Source organism: Cricetulus griseus, chromosome 2 (genome assembly GCF_003668045.3).
Source record: "Cricetulus griseus strain 17A/GY chromosome 2, alternate assembly CriGri-PICRH-1.0, whole genome shotgun sequence".
NCBI lineage: Eukaryota > Metazoa > Chordata > Mammalia > Rodentia > Cricetidae > Cricetulus > Cricetulus griseus.
In genome coordinates this window covers 313696317-313716937 of record NC_048595.1, presented here as the reverse complement: position 1 = coordinate 313716937, position 20621 = coordinate 313696317, and the positions used below count along the sequence as shown (strand labels likewise).

The 20621-nt window shown below is 40.1% G+C and overlaps 1 protein-coding gene across 1 annotated transcript in view; it reads right to left on the bottom strand.

Moving 5' to 3' along the window:
- Nucleotides 1–2470: 2470 nt before the first annotated feature.
- The window catches only part of Wdr41 (WD repeat domain 41), a 46581-nt gene continuing 28430 nt past the window's right edge, over nucleotides 2471–20621 (bottom strand). The window contains exons 6-13 of the mRNA XM_027401708.2: nucleotides 19151–19262; nucleotides 16087–16149; nucleotides 14336–14446; nucleotides 9237–9421; nucleotides 7472–7593; nucleotides 6857–6945; nucleotides 5762–5895; nucleotides 2471–3102 (exon numbers count right to left, since the gene is read on the bottom strand). Of these exons, the coding sequence (XP_027257509.1) occupies nucleotides 2950–3102; nucleotides 5762–5895; nucleotides 6857–6945; nucleotides 7472–7593; nucleotides 9237–9421; nucleotides 14336–14446; nucleotides 16087–16149; nucleotides 19151–19262 (969 nt within the window). The 3' untranslated portion in view covers nucleotides 2471–2949. The remainder of the gene's footprint in view (nucleotides 3103–5761; nucleotides 5896–6856; nucleotides 6946–7471; nucleotides 7594–9236; nucleotides 9422–14335; nucleotides 14447–16086; nucleotides 16150–19150; nucleotides 19263–20621) is intronic.

The window sequence follows — 20621 nt, the reverse complement described above, 5'->3', positions numbered from 1 at the left end:
CGGAACACTAACATCAGAGTGCAGGGCCTCAGAAACTTGCTGGATATAAGGGCAATCTTTCTGAACAGCTTGCTTTCAGTTCCACTTGGTAAGGAACATTTGCCAGGCACCTGACATTTCCTATATAGAACATTAACTTCAACTGTTTATAGCATATGGATGCTGACTGCTGCAAGGCATCCAGGTGCCAAAGGTTCAGTATAACCTGCTCATTTTCAGTGTAAGTTACAGTGATCTTCTGAGTTGCTAAGAGGCATAGTCTTCCAAGTTACCAGAATCATGGACTTCGAGGTAATGGTTATGCATCTCAGATAATTTCTATGCAATGCATATAAACTATTGTAACTATGACACCATGTGTCGAAAAGACCTATATTAACTTAGGAAAGCACAAAGGCAAGGGAAGTCATGTTAATTACTCTGCCAAAGAGGGAAGTTAGTTGTAAAATACTGTTATGTGAACCAGAATAGTTCCACTGGTCAGTCAGGGGTGGCCATCCTCCCCAGAAAAGAATGGGTATCATTGGCACAACTGGCACCCACTCAGCCTGTGATGTTACAGGGCACACGATACATCGTGATCTAATGCAGACAGCTAAGGGAGGTAGAAAAACATGCACATAATATATACTGGTCGTAGCTCTGATTGCCTTCCTCTAAATTGCAAGTTCAAGTCTTAGGAATAGCCTACATGGAACTCCTGAACAGCAGAGGTCCTGCCATGGCCACCTATCATGCTCCATCTCCCTAACCTCAGGACACTCACACCGGGTCTTCAGTAGACTGAAGGCTTCCCTCAGAACACTCTAGTTCTCTCTAGAGGTGGGAAACTAGTCAGCTACAGTGGAACAACAGCAATGCTTGACTCAGATCCTGTCTGCTCTTAAAACTCAAGCATGGCTTCTGCCACTCCATTAAACAGAAGACTACCACAAAACATGAATCCAAAACAGGCTAGGAAACAGTTACAAAAAACAAAAACCCTATGAATTCTTTGTCTTACATCATTTAAGAAAACATCTTTACTAATGGCCTAATACAAAATTTGCAAAGGAAAAACTAGCTAGTAAAAGGGGGAGCAAAATTCAAAGCAACAGAACAAACTTCAAAGCTTTAAGTGACTCTAAAATAAATAAGCTAAAGTGACCAGCAAGCGGATGCACAGAGCAGACTGAATGTCTGCCTGGCTGGTGGACGCTACCCACATTTCATCTTCAGGAAGAATGATGAGAAATCTGCCTCTTGTGTTGACTCCTCAAATAACAATGGTTTGCTGACTAAAAGATACTGTTAATCTTCTCATTCTCATGCTGCTATGTCCTAATTAAGTTAGCTTTTATTTTAATATTTTCCCAGCATAGGACTGTTCCAGACCCCCTGAGCGAGGATGTCAGTTTGGAGGTATGGGCAATCTGTGGGGCCTCTGGTAGTGGATCAGTATTTACCCCTAGTATACGAATGAACTTTGTGAGCCCTCTCCACATAGGGGAACTCTCTCTCTCAGCCTAGACACACGGGGAAGGCCTAGGCCCTGCTTCAAATGATATGACAGACTCTGAAGATTCCCCATGGATGGCCTCACCCTCCCTGGGGAGCAGAAAGGGGATGGGATAGTGGGTTGGTGGGGCGGGAGAGGAAACTGGGATTGACATGTAAAAGAAGCTTGTTTCTAATTAAAAAAAAAAAAAGAGGGAATGAGGCCATGATGTGAGAATAGATTCATGCCATTTTTGTGGGAGTGGCTGAAAAAAAAAAACCTATTTTTCCTATAAACTACAACAGCAGCAAGGACTATGAACACTGATTTTCCTAACATGGTCGCCTTCCTCACTCTCCTCTTTGTCTGTTTTTAAGGCTCTTCAATGATGACAACGGGCACTAAAGAGCGAACTTACCTCCACAGGCCTTGGTTTCCTCACTTCTAACACTGTGCCACTCATCTACCTACCATGTTGAGGCTACCAATCTTTGTAGGCAGCTGTGAAAGTTGAAACTAGTGAAAGCAAGAATGTCTAGCATCTATCCAGGGAGTACAGAACCCAAGTGTACACAGATATTCTCTTGGAGCAGGATCAGATGCCTAACATCACTCATCTTGCTTGTCTTTAATAAGATTCCTTAACGAGCAGTTCAGGAATAACCCTCACTACTATGTAGAATACATTTTATGTTTCAGTGCCAAAAGTGAGAATATTGTCACAAGGCTGGGAGGGTGATGGAGGTGGTCCAGTCTTAGCAGATGTTCAATAAGCCAAATAATGAGGCTGTCTTTGACCTTTTCATGTTAAGGCAGAGGCAAAGCAGATGGCTAAGGCAATCCAGCTATAGTTCCTGACCTCAGAAAGGTCATGTCTCTCTCCTAACCTAGACCTCACCACAGAAACAAACACCCGAGTACTAGTCTTCAGGCCAAAAACAATGTACCCTCAGATGATGCCTGTGGCCTGGAGCACAGAGGGACTCTAGTAGGTACAATAAAATTTTTTATTCAGTGACTTAAATTAGTTGGTACCAAAAAGAATCATTATACTTACAGAATATAATTCTTTTTTTGGCAAATATTCAATTTGGTTCACGTGAACACTGATAGCTAATAAGGAGCAGGAGAATTTGTAGCAGAAGGGATATATTTATCCTGACAATTCTTAAAACGGTCTTTAAAGGAACCCAAAATAAAACTTCTAAATAATGTGACAACTTTACAGTACCTCTTTTTTCCTATCACTTTAAGAAACAGAACACAGCACCCACCACTTCCACAGCAGAAAGGTCCAGTGGAAACTTGTGCTATGTTCTTGGGTGGACATACTGGTTTCTGTCAGACATACAGAACTTCATAGGCAAGAACAACATTACAAATCTAAGTCATCAGTGTGCTATGGTTTTCAGAGTACCGTTCTGTATTTGCTGTCCAAGGCTCATATGTATGTATTTGTTCAATTCCTTCAACTAAACAGCAGGGTGTAAGTCACCGTCCTCTTCTAACTTCTGAAATAACTTTATACTTCGGAATCCAGATTCTTGCTCTCCATTTTTCCACAGAATAATGAGATGATCTGCAGAGCATGTTACTAGTCCATGATCTTCAAAGTACAGGAACATCTGTAGAATAAATTAAAACACTAGTTCAAGACCATCAAGAAGAGGCTAAAGCTAAGATACTGTGTATGCTTCTAACAGATGAGGAGGTTTCTTTGGATTTGAGTGCAATGGTATCTTATTCTCTAATGAATGACTTTCTTGTTTCCAGGGTTGGTGAGCCAAGCCAGGGTCTCCCAGCTCTATCATTGAGGCACCTCCCCAACCTTTGCTGTTTTGAGCTAGGACTCACTTATGTAGTCTAAACTATCTTGAAGACCACAACCTCCTGAGTGCTGGGATTACAGGCATATGCCACCAAGCTTAGTGAAAAATTTCCTTTTCACAACCTGTTGGTACAACCAGTATTTAATATTGTAATGGATTTTGTTGATAAACCACAGTAACAGTGATTTCTCAAGGTATCTTCTGAGTTTACCACAATCTAATTATTCATGTTGGCTTTAAGATTCTGTTAGGTGCGAGTCCCCTCACACTTGCATTATTTACTAAAAACTGGCTACCAACTAAGTTTCCTGAGATAAACACTTCAGTGATTTCTGTAAAGTAGAGGTGCAGAGTCAATGCACAACATTTACTGAGTAACTTCAGCTTGAAAGCCAGGGCCACCTGCAGCAACTGGGGTCCCAATGAAAGATTCTGTAATCAACTGCACTGTGGCATGCCTCAGAAACTTGTAAGAGTGTAGATCCAGCAGTAACAGTAGAATTATCACCAGAGAAAACTCTCCAAGTAAAGGAAAAGGGCATGCTAGGGACAGAAGAGAACAGAGGCTAGGTGCAGAACCAACAAAGGATGGATACTGTGAGAGAGGCAGGGTTAGGAGAGAGAAACCCAAGACTAGGGTGAGGCCCTTTAGTGACCCAGTGTAAAAAGGGATGAGCCAAACAAAAGGCAGGGACAAGAGAGTAAGGTCAAAGGTCAGGACTTACTGACGACTATGGAACAAAAGAGAAATAGAGGAGCAAAATTTCTCAGGAGACTGGGGCAGAAGGGCCAGGCAGGGCTGGGCAGCAGGGGTGAGGACACAAAAGCCATGAAGGAGGCAGCACCTGGTAGCAGCAGAGTCTGAATTTTAGAGTGCTTTTGAGAAATGCTGACATGCAGGATGAAGGGTAGCTTGGTGTCAGAGCACTTGTCTCAAGTATAGAGTATGGAAAGCCCTGGGGGACAGCGAGGAGACAAAAGTGCAAACACCTTCAGGAAGTTCCTAAACCTTTCACTTCTATAATAACAGATGTGTCATTTCTTCTCTACCATTGAAAACTATTAATGGACAGCTGGAGGGGCCTGGGTTCAATTCCCAGAACCTACATAACACCTCACAACCAGCTGTAATTCAGTCCCTAGAGATTCCAACACCCTCTTCTTGCCTTCATCAGCACTGCAGGCAAAATACCCATAAAACATTTTTAGTATGTTCAGTGAGTTCCCACTATTTTAAAAGTAAAGCCCAAACTCCTTGGGCTTACTTTTTCAAGCTTTTTATCTGATTAATGTCTGTTCATGGAAACCCAGTGATTTCACCCAACCTGGTTACCACAACTATCTCTGCCTATGGTCTACCACATTTATGCTCACTGCCTGTAATCTGCTCCACAGCCACTCAAGCAAAAAGAAAGATAAAAACAAAGCACTGAGCTTCTTCTTAAAGGACAGCAAAGATGAGCAAGACACAGCACTCAGTAAAAGGGGTCACTTAGTGAACTGGCCATGTATCTTTTAGTGCAACTTCACCTAAGGCTCACCTCAAATCCTCTATCTCTACAGAACTTTACAGGATTACAGGATACAGCAAGAAATGTTCCTGTAACTCCTAACTGCCTTTCACCTGGGCCAGTCGTAACTTGTCTTGAAGGAAAGGTCTCTTTCCTTCCTCTCTACTGAAGTATAAGATCCATGAGGACAAGGATTGTATTTTCTCTTTTTAAACTCCAGGAAATGGTCAATGGCCAGTGTGGTTTCTGCTTCAAAGTATGGATGCCCGCCCACCCAAATTACAACTAATTTGTTCTTCATTGGCTAAGAAACAAAAATTCAGGAAATGTATTACTTAGAGCTCCCCCCCACTGCTATCCTTACATGGTTACCAGTTCCCATCACCTCTTTATTGCCATTAATTCCTTCCTTCATGGCAGACAATGATGCTTACTGTCTACAATGCCACAAGTGAGACTCTTGTACATAGCTCCTAAACTTCATAATGCAAAGTGATACGACAACAGGTTTCTATAAATGGTATTAATCAAAGGCAGGGGAAAAACAATACTCTGATCCTGAATTTGGTTATGATCCCTGGAATTAGATTGGTAAGGCTTTTACCCTATACACAGAGCCACAACATTCCATGCTTCCTCTGTTGACTATTGTGATACACATTCCAAATCACTAACATTGCCCTATGATCAATCAGCTATCTCCACCTCCTATACAATGGTGATTAAGCTGTTCTTAAACCAATACATTGCTTACTTCTTCAAATCCTATCTCTATGAGGGATGATCCTAACTACTTATACTATCACTGTCCTATTCTAGATTAGTATCTTGCAAAAGCCTACAGCTGGGGATGTGTGAGTCTCATTTAGAGCAACTGCATTAAAAAAAGAACCATGATGCACAAGCAGGAACTGCCTGGTCTGCATGCCTACTGAAAGTGGTACCTCCACGGAGGATGAGTGGCCAATCAAATCTCCAATGAGCTCCAGAGAACACGTAGTGCCATTTTCTTGCTGCTTTTTAACAGGTTGGCTGGCTTGTTTGTTCACTCTTCCAAATCCCCACATATTAAAAAACCCTACAAAAAGACAATTGTTTCAGTCATTTAAAAAACTACTATTCTTTTCCTTACAGAAAGGCAAAAATTTAAATACAACCATGCCTCATACTTATGTCTGTCAAGGGCTAAGCTGATGGCACCAATCACTAGCTGGGATCTATGAATATATTATGTTGTAGTTTTCTTAACTTACCTAGCTCCACATCTCTTCTCCTGCCCCTACTCATCTACTAGTGGCAAGAAATAAAACAGACCCTGGAATGTAAAAGAAGTAAACAGCCATAAAAGCCATAAAGGTTGCATGTAACCACCAAAAATCAGGGAGGGAAGAGCACTTCAGACCTATCAATAAAAGACAGAGGAAAATCGTGTGTGTGTGTGTGTGTGTGTGAGAGAGAGAGAGAGAGAGAGAGAGAGAGAGAGAGAGAGAACTTCTGAAAAATATAAGAAAGTATGACTTACTAAGGATTGATAATTAATCCAGACTCATTTCCCAAATACCTAAAAGAGTTCATGAGATTATGGTATTAACAAAGAAAGGTAAGTTGTTTCTTTTTTCTGTAAATTGCATTCAGTGTTAACAATAATGCTTTTATACCAATGGTACAAATTTTGTGTGCCATTCAGAATGATAGGCAATTTTATAAATGTTTAATTACTTCAGTAGGCTACTTGGTCATTCGGATTATGTGAAAGTCACGGTTTTCTCTCAAAATAATAAAACTGCAATTGTCTTCATTTGAAAACAGAGATAGTTTTACACTGAAGTGAAATTAAGATGCAAATTCCCGATCCCAAGAACCGTAGGCACCCTGTAAATGTCTCAGGCTTCAGAAAGCACATTCTGTACAGCTCCTGTGGCTCTTTATTATCAACTTTTCCCCTCAGATGAGATGGAAAAAAGAAGGAAGAAGAGGGAGGGAGAAAAAAGAGAAAGGAGGGAGAGGGAACAACATTGCTTTGTGGGGATGGCACACACCTGTTGGGACAGGTTCTGCTGCCAGCTGCTGTTTTTCTCGGACCTCCCAAATGCGCACACTGCCATCTTCTGAGCATGAGATTAACTGCCTGTCAGGACAAAAAAAGGCAGAGAGAAAAAGACAGAAAGCACCGTGGAAGGCCAACTGCCTGCTGCTGAGATCACGGGAGCCCTCAGCTGACTGCGGACAGCTATGAGATTTCCTCAGTGGAATCTTAACTGCCAAAGCAACCCTCATTTAGTAGCCTCAGCCAGTAAGGGCTACTATTTGATTTTAGCCATAAACATATGCCACCATTAAAAAAATGAGTTTATAGAAAATATAAAGAGAAAAAATAGTACATTGTAAGTGATCCAGGTCTTTTACCTTATTAAGTAACAATTATAAAGAAATCCTTCTAAAACAAAACACAGTGTATTTCATTTAACTTTGCCCTTATAAAATTTTGTCATATAGTGCCAAAAACTCTTCAGTTACCGTCAGTCACAGAACATTCTCTATTTTCAAAAGAATATCAAGGTCAGACCAGGTAATTTGCCCACTGCAGAAATGACGCTGGTGGCACTAGGAACCGTGACTGTCTTTCATCTTTGCAGAGAGATGGGAAAATGTACCTGTTGGGAAGTCTGTCGATGTGTAGGACGTTGGAATCATGTGCGGTTTTCTGGCAGGCAATCACATGCTTCAATTGTAGGTTATACACATACAGCCCTCTTCCAACTGCAGCAAATATATTCTGGTGGGCAGGGGTGGAGAAAGTTCAGAAATTGGCATAAAACTAGTCTTCACTACCTGGTATAATAGATTCCCTGCCTCTGTGTGGCATTGGGAAGCCACTGTTACCTTCCCAGCCTTCAGTGTTACCCTCTGATGCCCCCAGTGCCAGTCACCAAGGAAGGCTTAGCACACTAAGCAAGCAGGTGGAAGGCTCTGCACAGGGCAGCTCAGCTCTGCTTTCAGGCTCTCTGGAGACCTGAGCTGTGGGAGGGATGGCTGCTACCAGGGCCCTGAAGCAGAAGGTGCCAAGGCACAGCCTGGGTTTCCAAAGAAAGAACATAGTACCCTTGGGCATTTACTCTGCTGCTTTTGTCTGGAAATGCAGGCAAAATGGCTTGCACTGCACATCTTAAGCAATCAAACTGCCTATAAACAACCTGAAGAAGTATATTTGGTGGTGGCACTATTCTAAGTCATCTGAAGAATTAAAAAAATTCTAAACATAGTATTAGAAATCCCTTTTTAGACTGATCCAGTCCCCTGAACATGGATGTCAATGAGGAGGCCTCCACACTCTAGGGGGCCCCTGGTAGTGGATTAGTATTTTTCCCTGGTGTAAGAAGGGACTTTGAGAGTCCATCCCATGTGAAGGGATGCACTCTCGGCCTGGACATATGGGGGAGGGTCTAGGCCCGGCCCAGGATGATGTGGTGGACTTTGGAGAGCCCCTGTCAAGGGCCCTACTCTGCCTGGGGAGTGGAGGGTGGATGGAGTGAGGGGTAGGTGGGGGGAGGGGAAGGAGGAGGGAGAGAACAGAGAGAGGGAGAAGGGGTTGACATGTGAAACAAGCTTGTTCCTAATTTGAACTAATAAAAAAATTATAAAAAATAAAAATAAATAAATCCCTTTTTATTAAGACACTTTCATCTTCATAGGGTATTTTGCTAATGTTCCCTTCACCTCCACCTTACAGCATCTATTTAGGAGTGAGGAAAGCATTATTGTTACTTTCCAGATGGGCAAGTTAAAATTTAAGAAACTGAAGAGCTGATAAAATGGCTCTAGTGGGTAAAGGTGGCTGCCACCAAGTCTGATGGCCTGAGTCCCATTCCTGGGACCATGTGATGGAAGAAGAGAACCAACTCCTGAAAATTATCTTTACATTCACACGTGGGTCATAGCACAACTGTGCATGCATACCACACACACACACACCAAAGAAAATAAAAGCACTACTACTGAATTTTTCAATAGTAACCTCAAACAAGATGGTATTGCTTAATCCAATCCAAATAGGTATGTAAACTTGTATTCAAATAGTTTCTTTGCATGCAAGATTAGGAACAAGTACTAAAGTGCTCTTTTTAAATATAAGTAGTACATTCTTTATAAAATTATCAGGCCATTTTAGAATCTGTGAGCCTGAGTGTGTGTGTGTGTGTATGTGTGTGTGTGTGTGTGTGTGTGTGTGTACATGTATGCTCGAATACATTTGTATACTGTTTCTCTCCCTCCTTTGGATCCTGTCAGTTGAATTTGGGTTGTTGGGCTTGGTGGCAAGTGCCTTTGCCCTCTCAGCAGCCCAGAATCATATGTCCAACATATTAGGCTTTAAATAGCAGATACTTTTTATTTTTAACAATTATAGTTTATACGCTTTACCTCTTCATCACATGTGAAATGATTAATAGAAATGTCATTTTGTTTTTGGCAGAGTTTTATTTCTTGCTGGGCATCCGGCTGTGGAGATGGGTTCCAGAAGCTGCGCTCACAGGCCTGCACAGTCCAGTCCAGGGCATCCCAAATGATCAGCTCTCCAACATGGGAGCCAGTGACGAAACTCTTATCTAGAAAAGTTCACAAATGCTCAATTACTGATCATGTTCTCTAGATTAAAAATAAAAATGAATAGGCTTCCTAATTGTACTTAGACAAGCTAAACAGAAAGATTAATATGACAGTAAGAAGCCAGAAATAGACTAATTCTCTGACTGAAGATAAATATTACAGTTTGTGCCAATAAAAATGCCATCTATAATGTTTGGTCAATGTTTACAGGAATAGAAATAAAAGAATCTTATCTTAAATGAAATGCTAAAAATTTGTCAATTAAAACACTGAGGGTACTTATGGGCATGGTTAAAATAAGGTAAGTAGTTCTATGGTTACAGAGTGGTTAGAGGACACTAAGAGCAGCAGGACAGGGGAAGACAGACAAGGAAATACCTGCTTGGCAAAAAAAAAAAAAAAAGATACACATATGATTTTAAAAATGGGGGGAATTGGCAACTCAAATATCAAAACAGTTCATTATTCTCAGTGAATATTGCACTCATGGGAATTACTAAGAATAAGAAGATAGATGGGAAATAAATATGTGATAGGATTATTTCTAGAATTTTAACTACTTTAACAATCAAATTTTAAATGATATATAAAGTATAGGGGAAGAATATATGGGAATCAGTGTGTTTGCATACTACTAATGCCTTAATACATTTTAATACATTTTGGCACAACATCACACAATTATTTCAAAGATTAACAACATGAGTCAAACTGTAAAATAACAAACATATTTATCCACCAGTTCCATTTCAAGGAATTTATCCTGAGGGAAATGCATAACAATCTATATACAAAGCTGCAATACATAATCCTAAAAATTTGAGGTCAGCCTAAATATCAAACTGTTGGCTAAATATGACAACCATAAAATAAACAATACTAGTTGTTGAAAATTAAGCTATAAAAATATGTTTATATTGACATGGAACTATGTTCACACCATACTCTTATAAAACGGTAAACTTCCAGGTGGCATTGGCCCACATCTTTAGTCCCAGCACTTGGGAGGCCGAGGCAGGTGGATCTCTGTGAGTTCGAGGCCAGCCAGGTTTACAGAGAGAGTTCCAGAACAGCCAAGGCTACACAGAGAAACCCTGTTCCAAGAAACAAACAACAACAACAACAACAAAACAAAACAAAAACAAAATAAAACACCCAACAGCATACCATGTATATACGACATACAAATGCACATATGTAAATATGCTCAGGAAATACATAGAAAGATATGGACTAGTGTTTGATATTGAATGATGGCACAATTTTCATTTTAATTCCTTTTTAATTTAATTCTGTTTCTTGCTATTATCATATTTTTATTATGACTATGTTTAACTTATAATAAGTTTTAAAACCCTCAGATAGAGTTAAATTAAGGACCTAGACAACTTATATATTACATATTTAATAGATACTATGCAACTGCTAGACTAAAAATTATCTCTCAAATGGGATTTGATACTGCTCTTACATATTTAAGTTAAGTCAGAACAGAACAATGCACTGAGCATAAAACTCAAGTTACAGTTCTGGCTCTGCCTGATACTAGCCAGATAGTCTCAAAAAAATTAACTTTTCCCTATCTTGGATTCTTCATGCATTAAATGAGGATGATTATAGAAAACAAATTAAATAATAAATATCTAGCTTTTTAAAATCAGATATTATTTTGAGTATGGGTATTCCTCTACATTAATAATACTTAAATGTACAGTGATTTACAACTTAGGAATACACAGGTAGATAATTATAACTTCATTATTCCATCTGTCAAATAAACCAACAGGAGAGAAATCTGCCATAGTCAGATGAACAATATCTTAGAAATAAAAGTCACTAGCCAAGTGGATATAAACATTATTTTTATCTTGGTCTAGGAGTTATAATAGGTAGCTTATTGATGTCTGTAGTTACTGACACACTATAGAACTGCTGTGTGAAGAAATAAGCTTATTTATGATCTCTGGAGGAAAACAACTTTCTGGTTTTAACACTATGGCAGTTTGGGGTACATCAGCAGCACTAATCTTTCCATGGCCTCCTCCAATTTCACTCCACTCCAAAAGAATCAAATAACTTAAGGATAAAAAGGACACTCATTGACTGTAAGTCTGGGTCTGTAGTCATCACAGAATTAAAACTTTGAGACCACACAGTTGTCCCCTCTGTGGTTCTTTTACACAACAGAAACACAGTATCAATGACCCCATCGGATCTTTTCACTAAAAGCTAAAGACTGGCATTCACCTTAGTTAGCATTTAGTTTCTCCCTGTGTAAGTTATTTGTGTTTCCAGACAAGTGACTCAAAAAGTTTCACACCAAACATCCTCCATGATGTACTAACAGTGGGTATATTTCATCCTGAAGTTTCATAATTCACTTAGGAAAATCTCTCCCAGCATTCTATCTGTCCATACCTCACAGCATTAATCTTGAGATCACCATCCTGTCAGCACAGAGCAAGCAAAGGAATGAAATGAATGCAGAGAGCCCTTAGTCAGAAGAGGGTAGGAACATCAGCTTATGTCTTAGGAACACCCTGGGCATTCAGATCCCTTCAGCAAGTTTGGTACATAGCAAGCATATTTTGGGGAGTTCAAGTATATCATTCCAAGACTGCTCTGGGGCCACTGCACCAAAAATGCACTTCCTTTTAGAAAATTGTGTTGTGTGTTATTTGTTTCTATGTTGAATGTATGTAGGCAGATATGTGGACTTTTTGTACATGCATGTGGAGGTGGGAGGAGAATCTGGAGGCCCTGCATAGCTCTCCACCTTATGGCTTTTTCTAAGAGTTCTGGAGATCCGTCCTCATGCTTGCGCATCAAATCCTCCAACCCACTAAGCCTTCTTTCCAAACTTTAAAAAATACCAAATGGTCATCCCTGAAAACACACACATAAGTAACATTATACAGACTTAGCAAGTCCTAGCTACACACACACACACACACACACACACACACACACACACACACACACACACACACACACGCGCGCGCGCATGAAACAACAATAAAACAAGGCTATACATTTTTAAGAGAAGAAGGAAGGACATATGGGAAGGTTTGGAGGGAGGAATGGGAAGGGAGAAATAGTATAATTATATATTTTTTATTTAGTTTTGGATTTCAAGGCAGGGTTCCTTTGTGTCCTGGAACCCACTCCGTAGACCATGCTGGCCTCAAACTCAGAAATCTGCCTTCCTCTGCCTCTCTGGTGGTGGATTAAAGGCATGTACCACCATCTCCCGACAAGACACAGTTTTTTTTTGTTGTTGTTGTTTTCTTTTCTTTTTTAATGCACTTTTGTTGTGATGTGTAGGTGAGCAGAAAGAAGCAGGGCAGAAGGTGAAGTGGGGAATTACAGAACTCAATCATATAAGGTATCAAATCTTTCAAAAGTCACCAGACTACCTAACCATGCGTGATTCCTGAAAATACTTTGCCTTATTTATTATTTGTAGTTCAGTTTTACAGTTTGCAAAGTAAAAAGTACTATGGAATTTCTGTGACCTTCATTAACAATTAATTAATTAATGACTTTTCTTTAGCTTTCCATAAGATCCAGACTAAGAGCTGTGTAGTAGTCCATGCTTGTAACAGCAGGACTTTAGAGGCAGAACCAGAAAGGATGTAAGTTCAAGGTTAGCGTGGGTTTCACAGGGAGAACCTATCAGGGAAGGAAGTGAGTGGGGAGCTTAAATTTTAAATGTTCAAAAGCCTCAGGTTGAGGTAGCTCGGTGGTACACACTTGCTTAGAATGCATTGGCTTCTCACCTCAGCAAAAAGTAAAGTGAAATAAAAAGCATAAGAAGTTATAAGCCTAGCTAGATACTATACAACAAAAGCTGGACCATGAAGCTAACTAAGGCATGTTCGGTAATAACTGGTCATCTTCCTTTAAGTAACCATGTTGTTTCGATGATGCCAGGGCTTCACCACTAAAATAAGATATGTAACTAGATATAACCAACATTATGGGCCAGAACCTGTCCTGCCTTTTGTAGAAGCTCCAGGACCTTGTCATGGTTCAGTATTTCCAAGGCTGCTTAAAGGGTTCCTCATATAAGAGCTTGCCTTCTGAGCTACTGTTCATGGATAGAGAAAGCAGTCTCTGGTTACAAAGAGTTGCCCAACAACTGGTACTTCCAGCGACACAGACAATCTGATCTTTGGGAAGACATGCATCTGAGCTTTGTAAGATGTTGGCTACTGGGGAGAAGATTCTGAAGCTGGGAAGGACGCAAACCGATACATCTGAAAATAGGACCAAATGGCACAAAAGACACAAAGTAAGTCTACATTTGGTGTTCTACATACTCCCTTTCACCCCCATCTCATGTTTATAGAACATAATCCTACAAAACAGCCAGACAAGCCCCAGATTTCTGGGGCCTTGGGAGCTGTACCTTTTCCTGCTGTCATATTCCCAGCAATCTTACACGACCTGCCTGTAACCTCCACCAGAACTCTTGTCTGATCCCTATACAGATCACCCAGTTCAGTTCTGATTATGTGAGCCATCATTTATCTACAAGAGCAGGAGTTCGTGATCCTCTCCTGCCACGTGATGTCATACTCAGCTCACTGATAGTGATGGAGCCAGAGCCATTCATGAAGGATGCCAAAATGCAAAATGTGCACCAGAATTCATAGCTTGTATGTGGTGAGCATCCACAGCTATCAAGCAGTACCTTAGGATAATTATGCCCTACTCTAACTGCCATGCCTAAGTCTTAGACCTGCCACACTATGAGATCTGACAGGCTGTACTGTTTCAGAGCTTAGAGTAAGAGATAACAACACTCTCCACTAAAACAAATTATTTGAGCAGTAATTCTGAAATATTGGAACAAAAGAAGATGGAAATTCTGAAATTGTACATAACATAAATGTACACAAAGAGCTTACCATTGATGTTAACCAATGACAGAATATTATCCTGGTGATCAAGAAGGCGTTTAACTTCAATGATGTCCCATTCCAGCAAGCCTTCTGTGGGTGCTACCAACCTAAAAATTACTAAAAGACAGCTATTTTACTAAATGTTCAAAGAACATAAAATACCTTTCAATTCAAAAATCATTAAGTGCAAAATATATATCACACTGGAAAAAAAAAACCTCCAAAAAGAACCTGTTTATACCAATTTACACTATTTCTTTCAAGTGCTTGAGCGGTTTAAATAATCTCTGCAAACTCTAAGCCCAGTTCCCTTTGCCTTGCTTCCTTTGCTGACTTCCAAAACCCACACTGACACCTCCACTTTCTCTCAGGCTTCATCACACATCAGTAATATCACTCCATTCCTGCCCAGGCCACTCTCCTGGTCATTTCCACTATCAGTGTTCTCTACACATGTGTACAGGCTAGTATGCAGTGCTACAAAACAAGCCAGATTCTTTCGCCTTCAACTTAGCAAAGGCTTCAGCAGCTGCCAGAAGATAAAAATAGCAGTTAATCAAGACAAAAAGGCTTTGCAGTTTGGGGCATATACTATTAAATCACAAATCTTCTGAGAATAGAGCTTCTAATTTCTTGACTATAGATGTTGACTGTGTTCCTTGATTTATTATCTGACTTAAAAAAAAATAGTTTATTTATCCAGGTGGTGGTGGTGCATGCCTTTAGTCCCAGCACTTGGAAGGCAGAGACAGGCCAATCTCTGAGTTTGAAGTCAGCCTGGTCTACAGACAGAGTTCCAGGACAGCCAAAAACTGTTAAACAGAGAAACCCTGTCTCAAAAAAAAGGAAAAGAAAAGAAAAAATACTTTTATTTAAACTATAAATTCTAACTTTAATCAACACATAAAACCTAAAATTAAATCAAGAGGTTTTATCAACCAACATTTATAACACATCTGTGATATTCTAGGAATTCTAGCTTCCAAATGTGAACAGGCCCAGTTACTGCCCCTTAATGTTCAAGAGTTCACAGCAGACATGAGACGAGTGTGCAGGCTGACCATCAGTATACTACATGCTCTCATAGGCCACTGGAACCATCTACATGCTATGAAAGGCCACTGGAGCCATCTACATGCTCTGATAGGCCACTGGAGCCATCTATGTGCTCTGATAGACCACTGGAACCAGTGCTGTAGATGCTCAGATAAGCAGGCCTGATAGAAACAGTGCTAAGGTCTCACAGCCTTTCCAAGTGGTGCTAATCAACTATCCAAGTCTCTCTTTTCCTATTCCTCCCTGGAAAATAGGTTACAGCACAGTTCTTCCTGTACCTCTGACAATATTTCACCAAATGTCAAAGATTTTGCAAAATTATTATATTCTAATAGCCATTCATATTCGAATTGTGGATGCCAGAAATTCTCTCAGCTAATCAGAGAAGTCTTCTGACGTTGATAAACACTGAGTGTAAACACTACTGCTAAATGATTTTAGAGCACGTGATATATTGTTTAATAAAAATAAAAGGAGAAAGTAATAGTGTAATATATTGATGAGAAGAAATCTGACCTAACACTTCGAAAATGGTTTGCCCTGTATCTTTTCAACAACCCCAAGAAGCCAGGGCTAGGTCAGAGGCAGACGTCTCTGAAATAAAACTGCTTTTGTCTTTCTAGCACACCTGTATATATGTATTCACGTAGCAATATACACATGTGTGTGTGTGCAACCATAAAGAAAATATATATACTTACTCAGTTCTTTGCCAACTGCTGCTACAACACAATTCCTAGGGATTTCAACCAAAGCACTGATCCCTTCAGAAAGAAATATAAAACAAGGGGAATCATTTTCTCTCATGGGTTACATCAAAAACAAAACTTTCTCAATTTTATGTTAGTCACTTCCCATAAAACATGTTTGAAACCTGGTAAACACTTGCTGCTTACACATGGAAAGTGAGTTATGAGTAAGTTTCTGATACGTATGGAAGACTTTTTAAAATATATAAATAGGCTCTGAATATTTCTCCTGTGGTGGTAACATGGTATATTCAAAATGCTATAATCACTATCACATGACAGCCAGTTGAACAAGATAAGGACGTTTCCCTCAGTGTAACTTTAAGACTATGCATGCTCACTGGCACTAAATGAGCTAAGGTGATAATGGAAAAGCTGTATCTGGCCTCCATCCTGTTTCCTTACACAACTCCTAAAATCCTTCGTCTCTCTGAAGACACGGTCTTTCTGTGTCCCAATGAGATGACTAGTGTCTGGTTAGTCCCCGGTAAGTGGGGATGAGAGTCGCCCACTAGAAGAGCCAAGGCAGGAGGAGAGGAGAAAGTTGGCACTTCCAGCTTCACCCCTCAACTTCCAAGGAGAGAGGGGCAGAAGATAATGTTGGTCACTAGTAACAAATGGTTTGATTATCCACATCTACAGAACAAAGCCTCCATTAAAACCAGGATAGGATTTAGACAGATTTGATAGATCTGGACATAAGACAGTTCCTTCAGGGTGGCACATTTAGCAATACAACGGTTCTGTGCCCCTTCTTCCCACCCTGCACTTTGTATTTCTTTGGTACTCTCATGGTAGAATGTAAGTGGGTAAATGTGCTTCCCTTAGTTCTGTAAACAACTCTAGCAAACTAATCCTGATTTATAACCGGGGGTCAAAATCTAAAAACAAACACAACGAAACAAAAAAATGGGCATGTCAATGGAACGATGGGATAAGGAACTATTGAGGACTAAGCTTTTGGCTGGTGAAACCGGACACCACCTCCAAGTACACAGTGTCAACCTGAGGAGATAAGAGGACCACCAGCTGATTATCTTCTCCTGAAACCCTGACTGTCAGAGCACTTGAAGAAGAACACAGAGGAAGTGGTTCTGCTATGGAGCAGCCAGATATTAGCACAACGCTCTACCCTCTAGTTAACAGCCAAAGAAATGGCCCTCAAACCGCACATTTACAGCTAATTAGTACATTTCCAAGACAACTTGTGTTACTGAAATGACTAGCCTATATATACCACCACACTTCATCTATTTATGGGTGGAATTTGTAGTCAGTTGGGTTTTGTTGCTGCTGTTGTTCAGACTGGCCTATCATAGGCCTGGGTCCGGGTACTCCTTGTCAGCCTCCAAGTAGCTGGATTGCTGCTCACCACACTGTCCTTGGCCTTAAACACCGAGTACTGAATATATTTTCATAGCTGAATCATAAAATGGTATCAGACTAACCACAACTTCAAGCATTAGAAGTTGAAACACTGGAACACATTCACAAGAAACTGTTCAACAGTTTCCTCTTTGCTATATATAATTTATAAACATAATTTTAACATATATGCAAGTAAGGATGTCCCACTTCCTTTCCTTCCTACCTGTCAAAGACTAGCAGCACTGTTAGGATGTCAAGAGAATTTCTGCCCTAATTTCTCCTCCGAATGGGGATATTTTACATGTATGCTTTGTGAACACATGGAAGAAATGAGAAAAAGCACAAGAGAAGGACATGGAAGGGGTAGGAGAATATAATTGCATGTTTGTTGTTTTTTAGATGGGGGTCTCACTCATAACCCAGGCTGGCCTCAAACTTGTGAAAATCTTCCTTCTTCAAAGGAAGAATTTTAAGCCAGGCATTGGTGTCATACACCGTTAATCCCAGCACTCAGGAGGCAGAGACAGGCGGATCGCTGTGAGTTTGAGGCCAGCCTGGTCTCCAGAGAGAGTGCCAGGATAGGCTCCAAAGCTACACAGAAAAACCCTGTCTTGAAAAACGAAGAAGAAGAAGAAGAAGAAGAAGAAGAAGAAGAAGAAGAAGAAGAAGAAGAAGAAGAAGAAGAAGAAGAAGAAGAAGAAGAAGAAGAAGAAGAAGAAGAATTTTAAACATAGAAAATGTTCACTAAAGGGCCAGTGAGATGACTCAGTAGATAAAGGTGCCTGCCACCAAGCCTGAGGATCTGAGTTTGACCCTGGAACCCACATGGTATAAGACAAGGATTCACACTAGTTGTCCTCTGACCTTCATACATGTGTCATATCCCATACCCACACAACACACACACACACACACACACACACACACACACACACACACACACACACGTTCATACACATATAGAAATATATAAACTGTAGATTATTATTAAATGACCATGGTCCTGCTATCCCACACCTGGGGTTTGATACATACTAAAAGTAATCAAAGGTTATCATGTAAAAGAGATCCTATGCATCCATGTTCACTGTGACACTATTTAATAAAGGGAGTTTATGGAATCAGCCTATGTGTTCATCAATGGATGAATGGACAGAGATAACGTGATATGCACATACAGTGGAATATTATCAGCCATAAAAACAAAACCCTATTATTTCAAGAAAGTAGATGGAACTGAAGGTCATCACTGTAAGTAACATAAGCCAGATGTGGGAAGACAGAAGGGCAGGTCTTCTGTCATATGTAGGAGGAGGACGACTTTGGGAAGAAGAAAAGACTGGTGTAAAGGTAAGGATGACAAGAGAGGGTGACAGCATGGGTAGATAGCATCAAAATACATCGTATCCATGTGTGAAAATATCATACTGAAACCCAATACTTGGTATAAATAAGATACATGTGAATACAAATGTTCATTAAATTATGTGTCACATGAAAATACTAATCATATATGGCTACTCACAATCCTCAGAACTAAAATATTCCTACATGAAATTATCACATCATATTCTGATTTGTCTCTTTAAAGATTCAACTGTCTTTTACAATCAATCACATCTCATAATTACCATGATTGGTTTTTTACCTGTATCAGAAAGGTGGTCGGTCTTACACAGCAGATCTAATTTTCGGTTCCACACACCTAAGTCATTACCACCCGAAAGCCAAATGTCTAGTCCCTGAAGAACAGTTAAGCACTGCAAAATTGATTTGAAATGTATTATCAGCTTAGAAATTCTAGCATTCCTTATTCCATGGTTTTAAATTGTGTCCCCAAGTTCTTCCAAGCCCCTCCCTTTGATAGGCAGTTTGTTTGGCTTCTTTCTGATTATGGGCTCTTTAAGAGAATACTGTGTCACAGAATGTGGAGCAGAGGGGCCTTGTGATCTATAAGGCAGTCAGAGCCATGTGATCTGTAAGGCAGTCACAGTCATGTGATCTATAAGGCAGTCAGAGCCATGTGATCTGTAAGGCAGTCACAGTCATGTGATCTATAAGGCAGTCACAGCCATGTGATCTGTAAGGCAGTCACAGTAATGTGATCTGTAAGGTCACAGTCAACACTGGGACATTCCTGTTCTCTCTTAGCTCACTGCCCCAAGGTGACACTAAAGGTCCCACAGCAGGAAGCCTTGAAACAACACAGAGCAACAATGTACCAAAGCCACTGGACAAGCCTTCTTGGCTAAGAGGCTCTCTGTTCCTGACAACAGACACTGCATGCTCATTGTAGCTTTAAACCACCATGCTTTCAGGTGACTTGAGAACCACTCACAGATAATGTCCTCACAATCATTAAAAAGGCCTTTTCAAAATAAAATGGAGAATACGATACTGGTTTTTAAATATTCAATTAATTCTCAGTAATTCTTTTAGTAGACTTAAAGTGTTTCCAGGATGTAGAATCCTTTACTTTACATGGTACCTTAGGGTCCCTTTCTTCAAGAGCATGTACTCACCCACTAACTCTGAGTGAGAACAAGAACAAGGATTTAGAAAGAAGGGGTGTGTTGGTCTTGCCAGGGCTCAGGATGAGGCCGCTTTTAAAACAGATGAAAGAAAAAATTGAAAGCAATCAAACTCAGCTTATATTTTAAGAGTGTCTACCATGTCTAGTCTCTGGGTTCTACATTAGCTCTTTGCTCTATTTGTTGGCAAGTAATAATCTATTGTGTGGATATGCACATTCTATATGCTTATCCATTTATTAACTGATGGAGGTTTAGGTTATTTCTGTTTTTTTTTTTAACTAGTATGGATACTGGTGCTCTGAATTTCATTATCCATATATGTCTGGGCATGTTTTCATTTGGGGTGGGACTATACACAGGAGGATTATTGTTTAACAATTAATGAGTTGCCAATCTTTTGGAAGGTCGTTGTAGTATCTTACAAGCACACTAGCAAAGCCTGAGCTACAGTACGACTTTTCCATGTGCTATTAACACTCAAGCCCTGTCTTTTAGACATGAGTGGTACCAGTATGTAGGAAATAGTAGCCCATCACAGTTTTCATTCACATTTCACTCACTAATGATGATCAACCTTTTCTCATG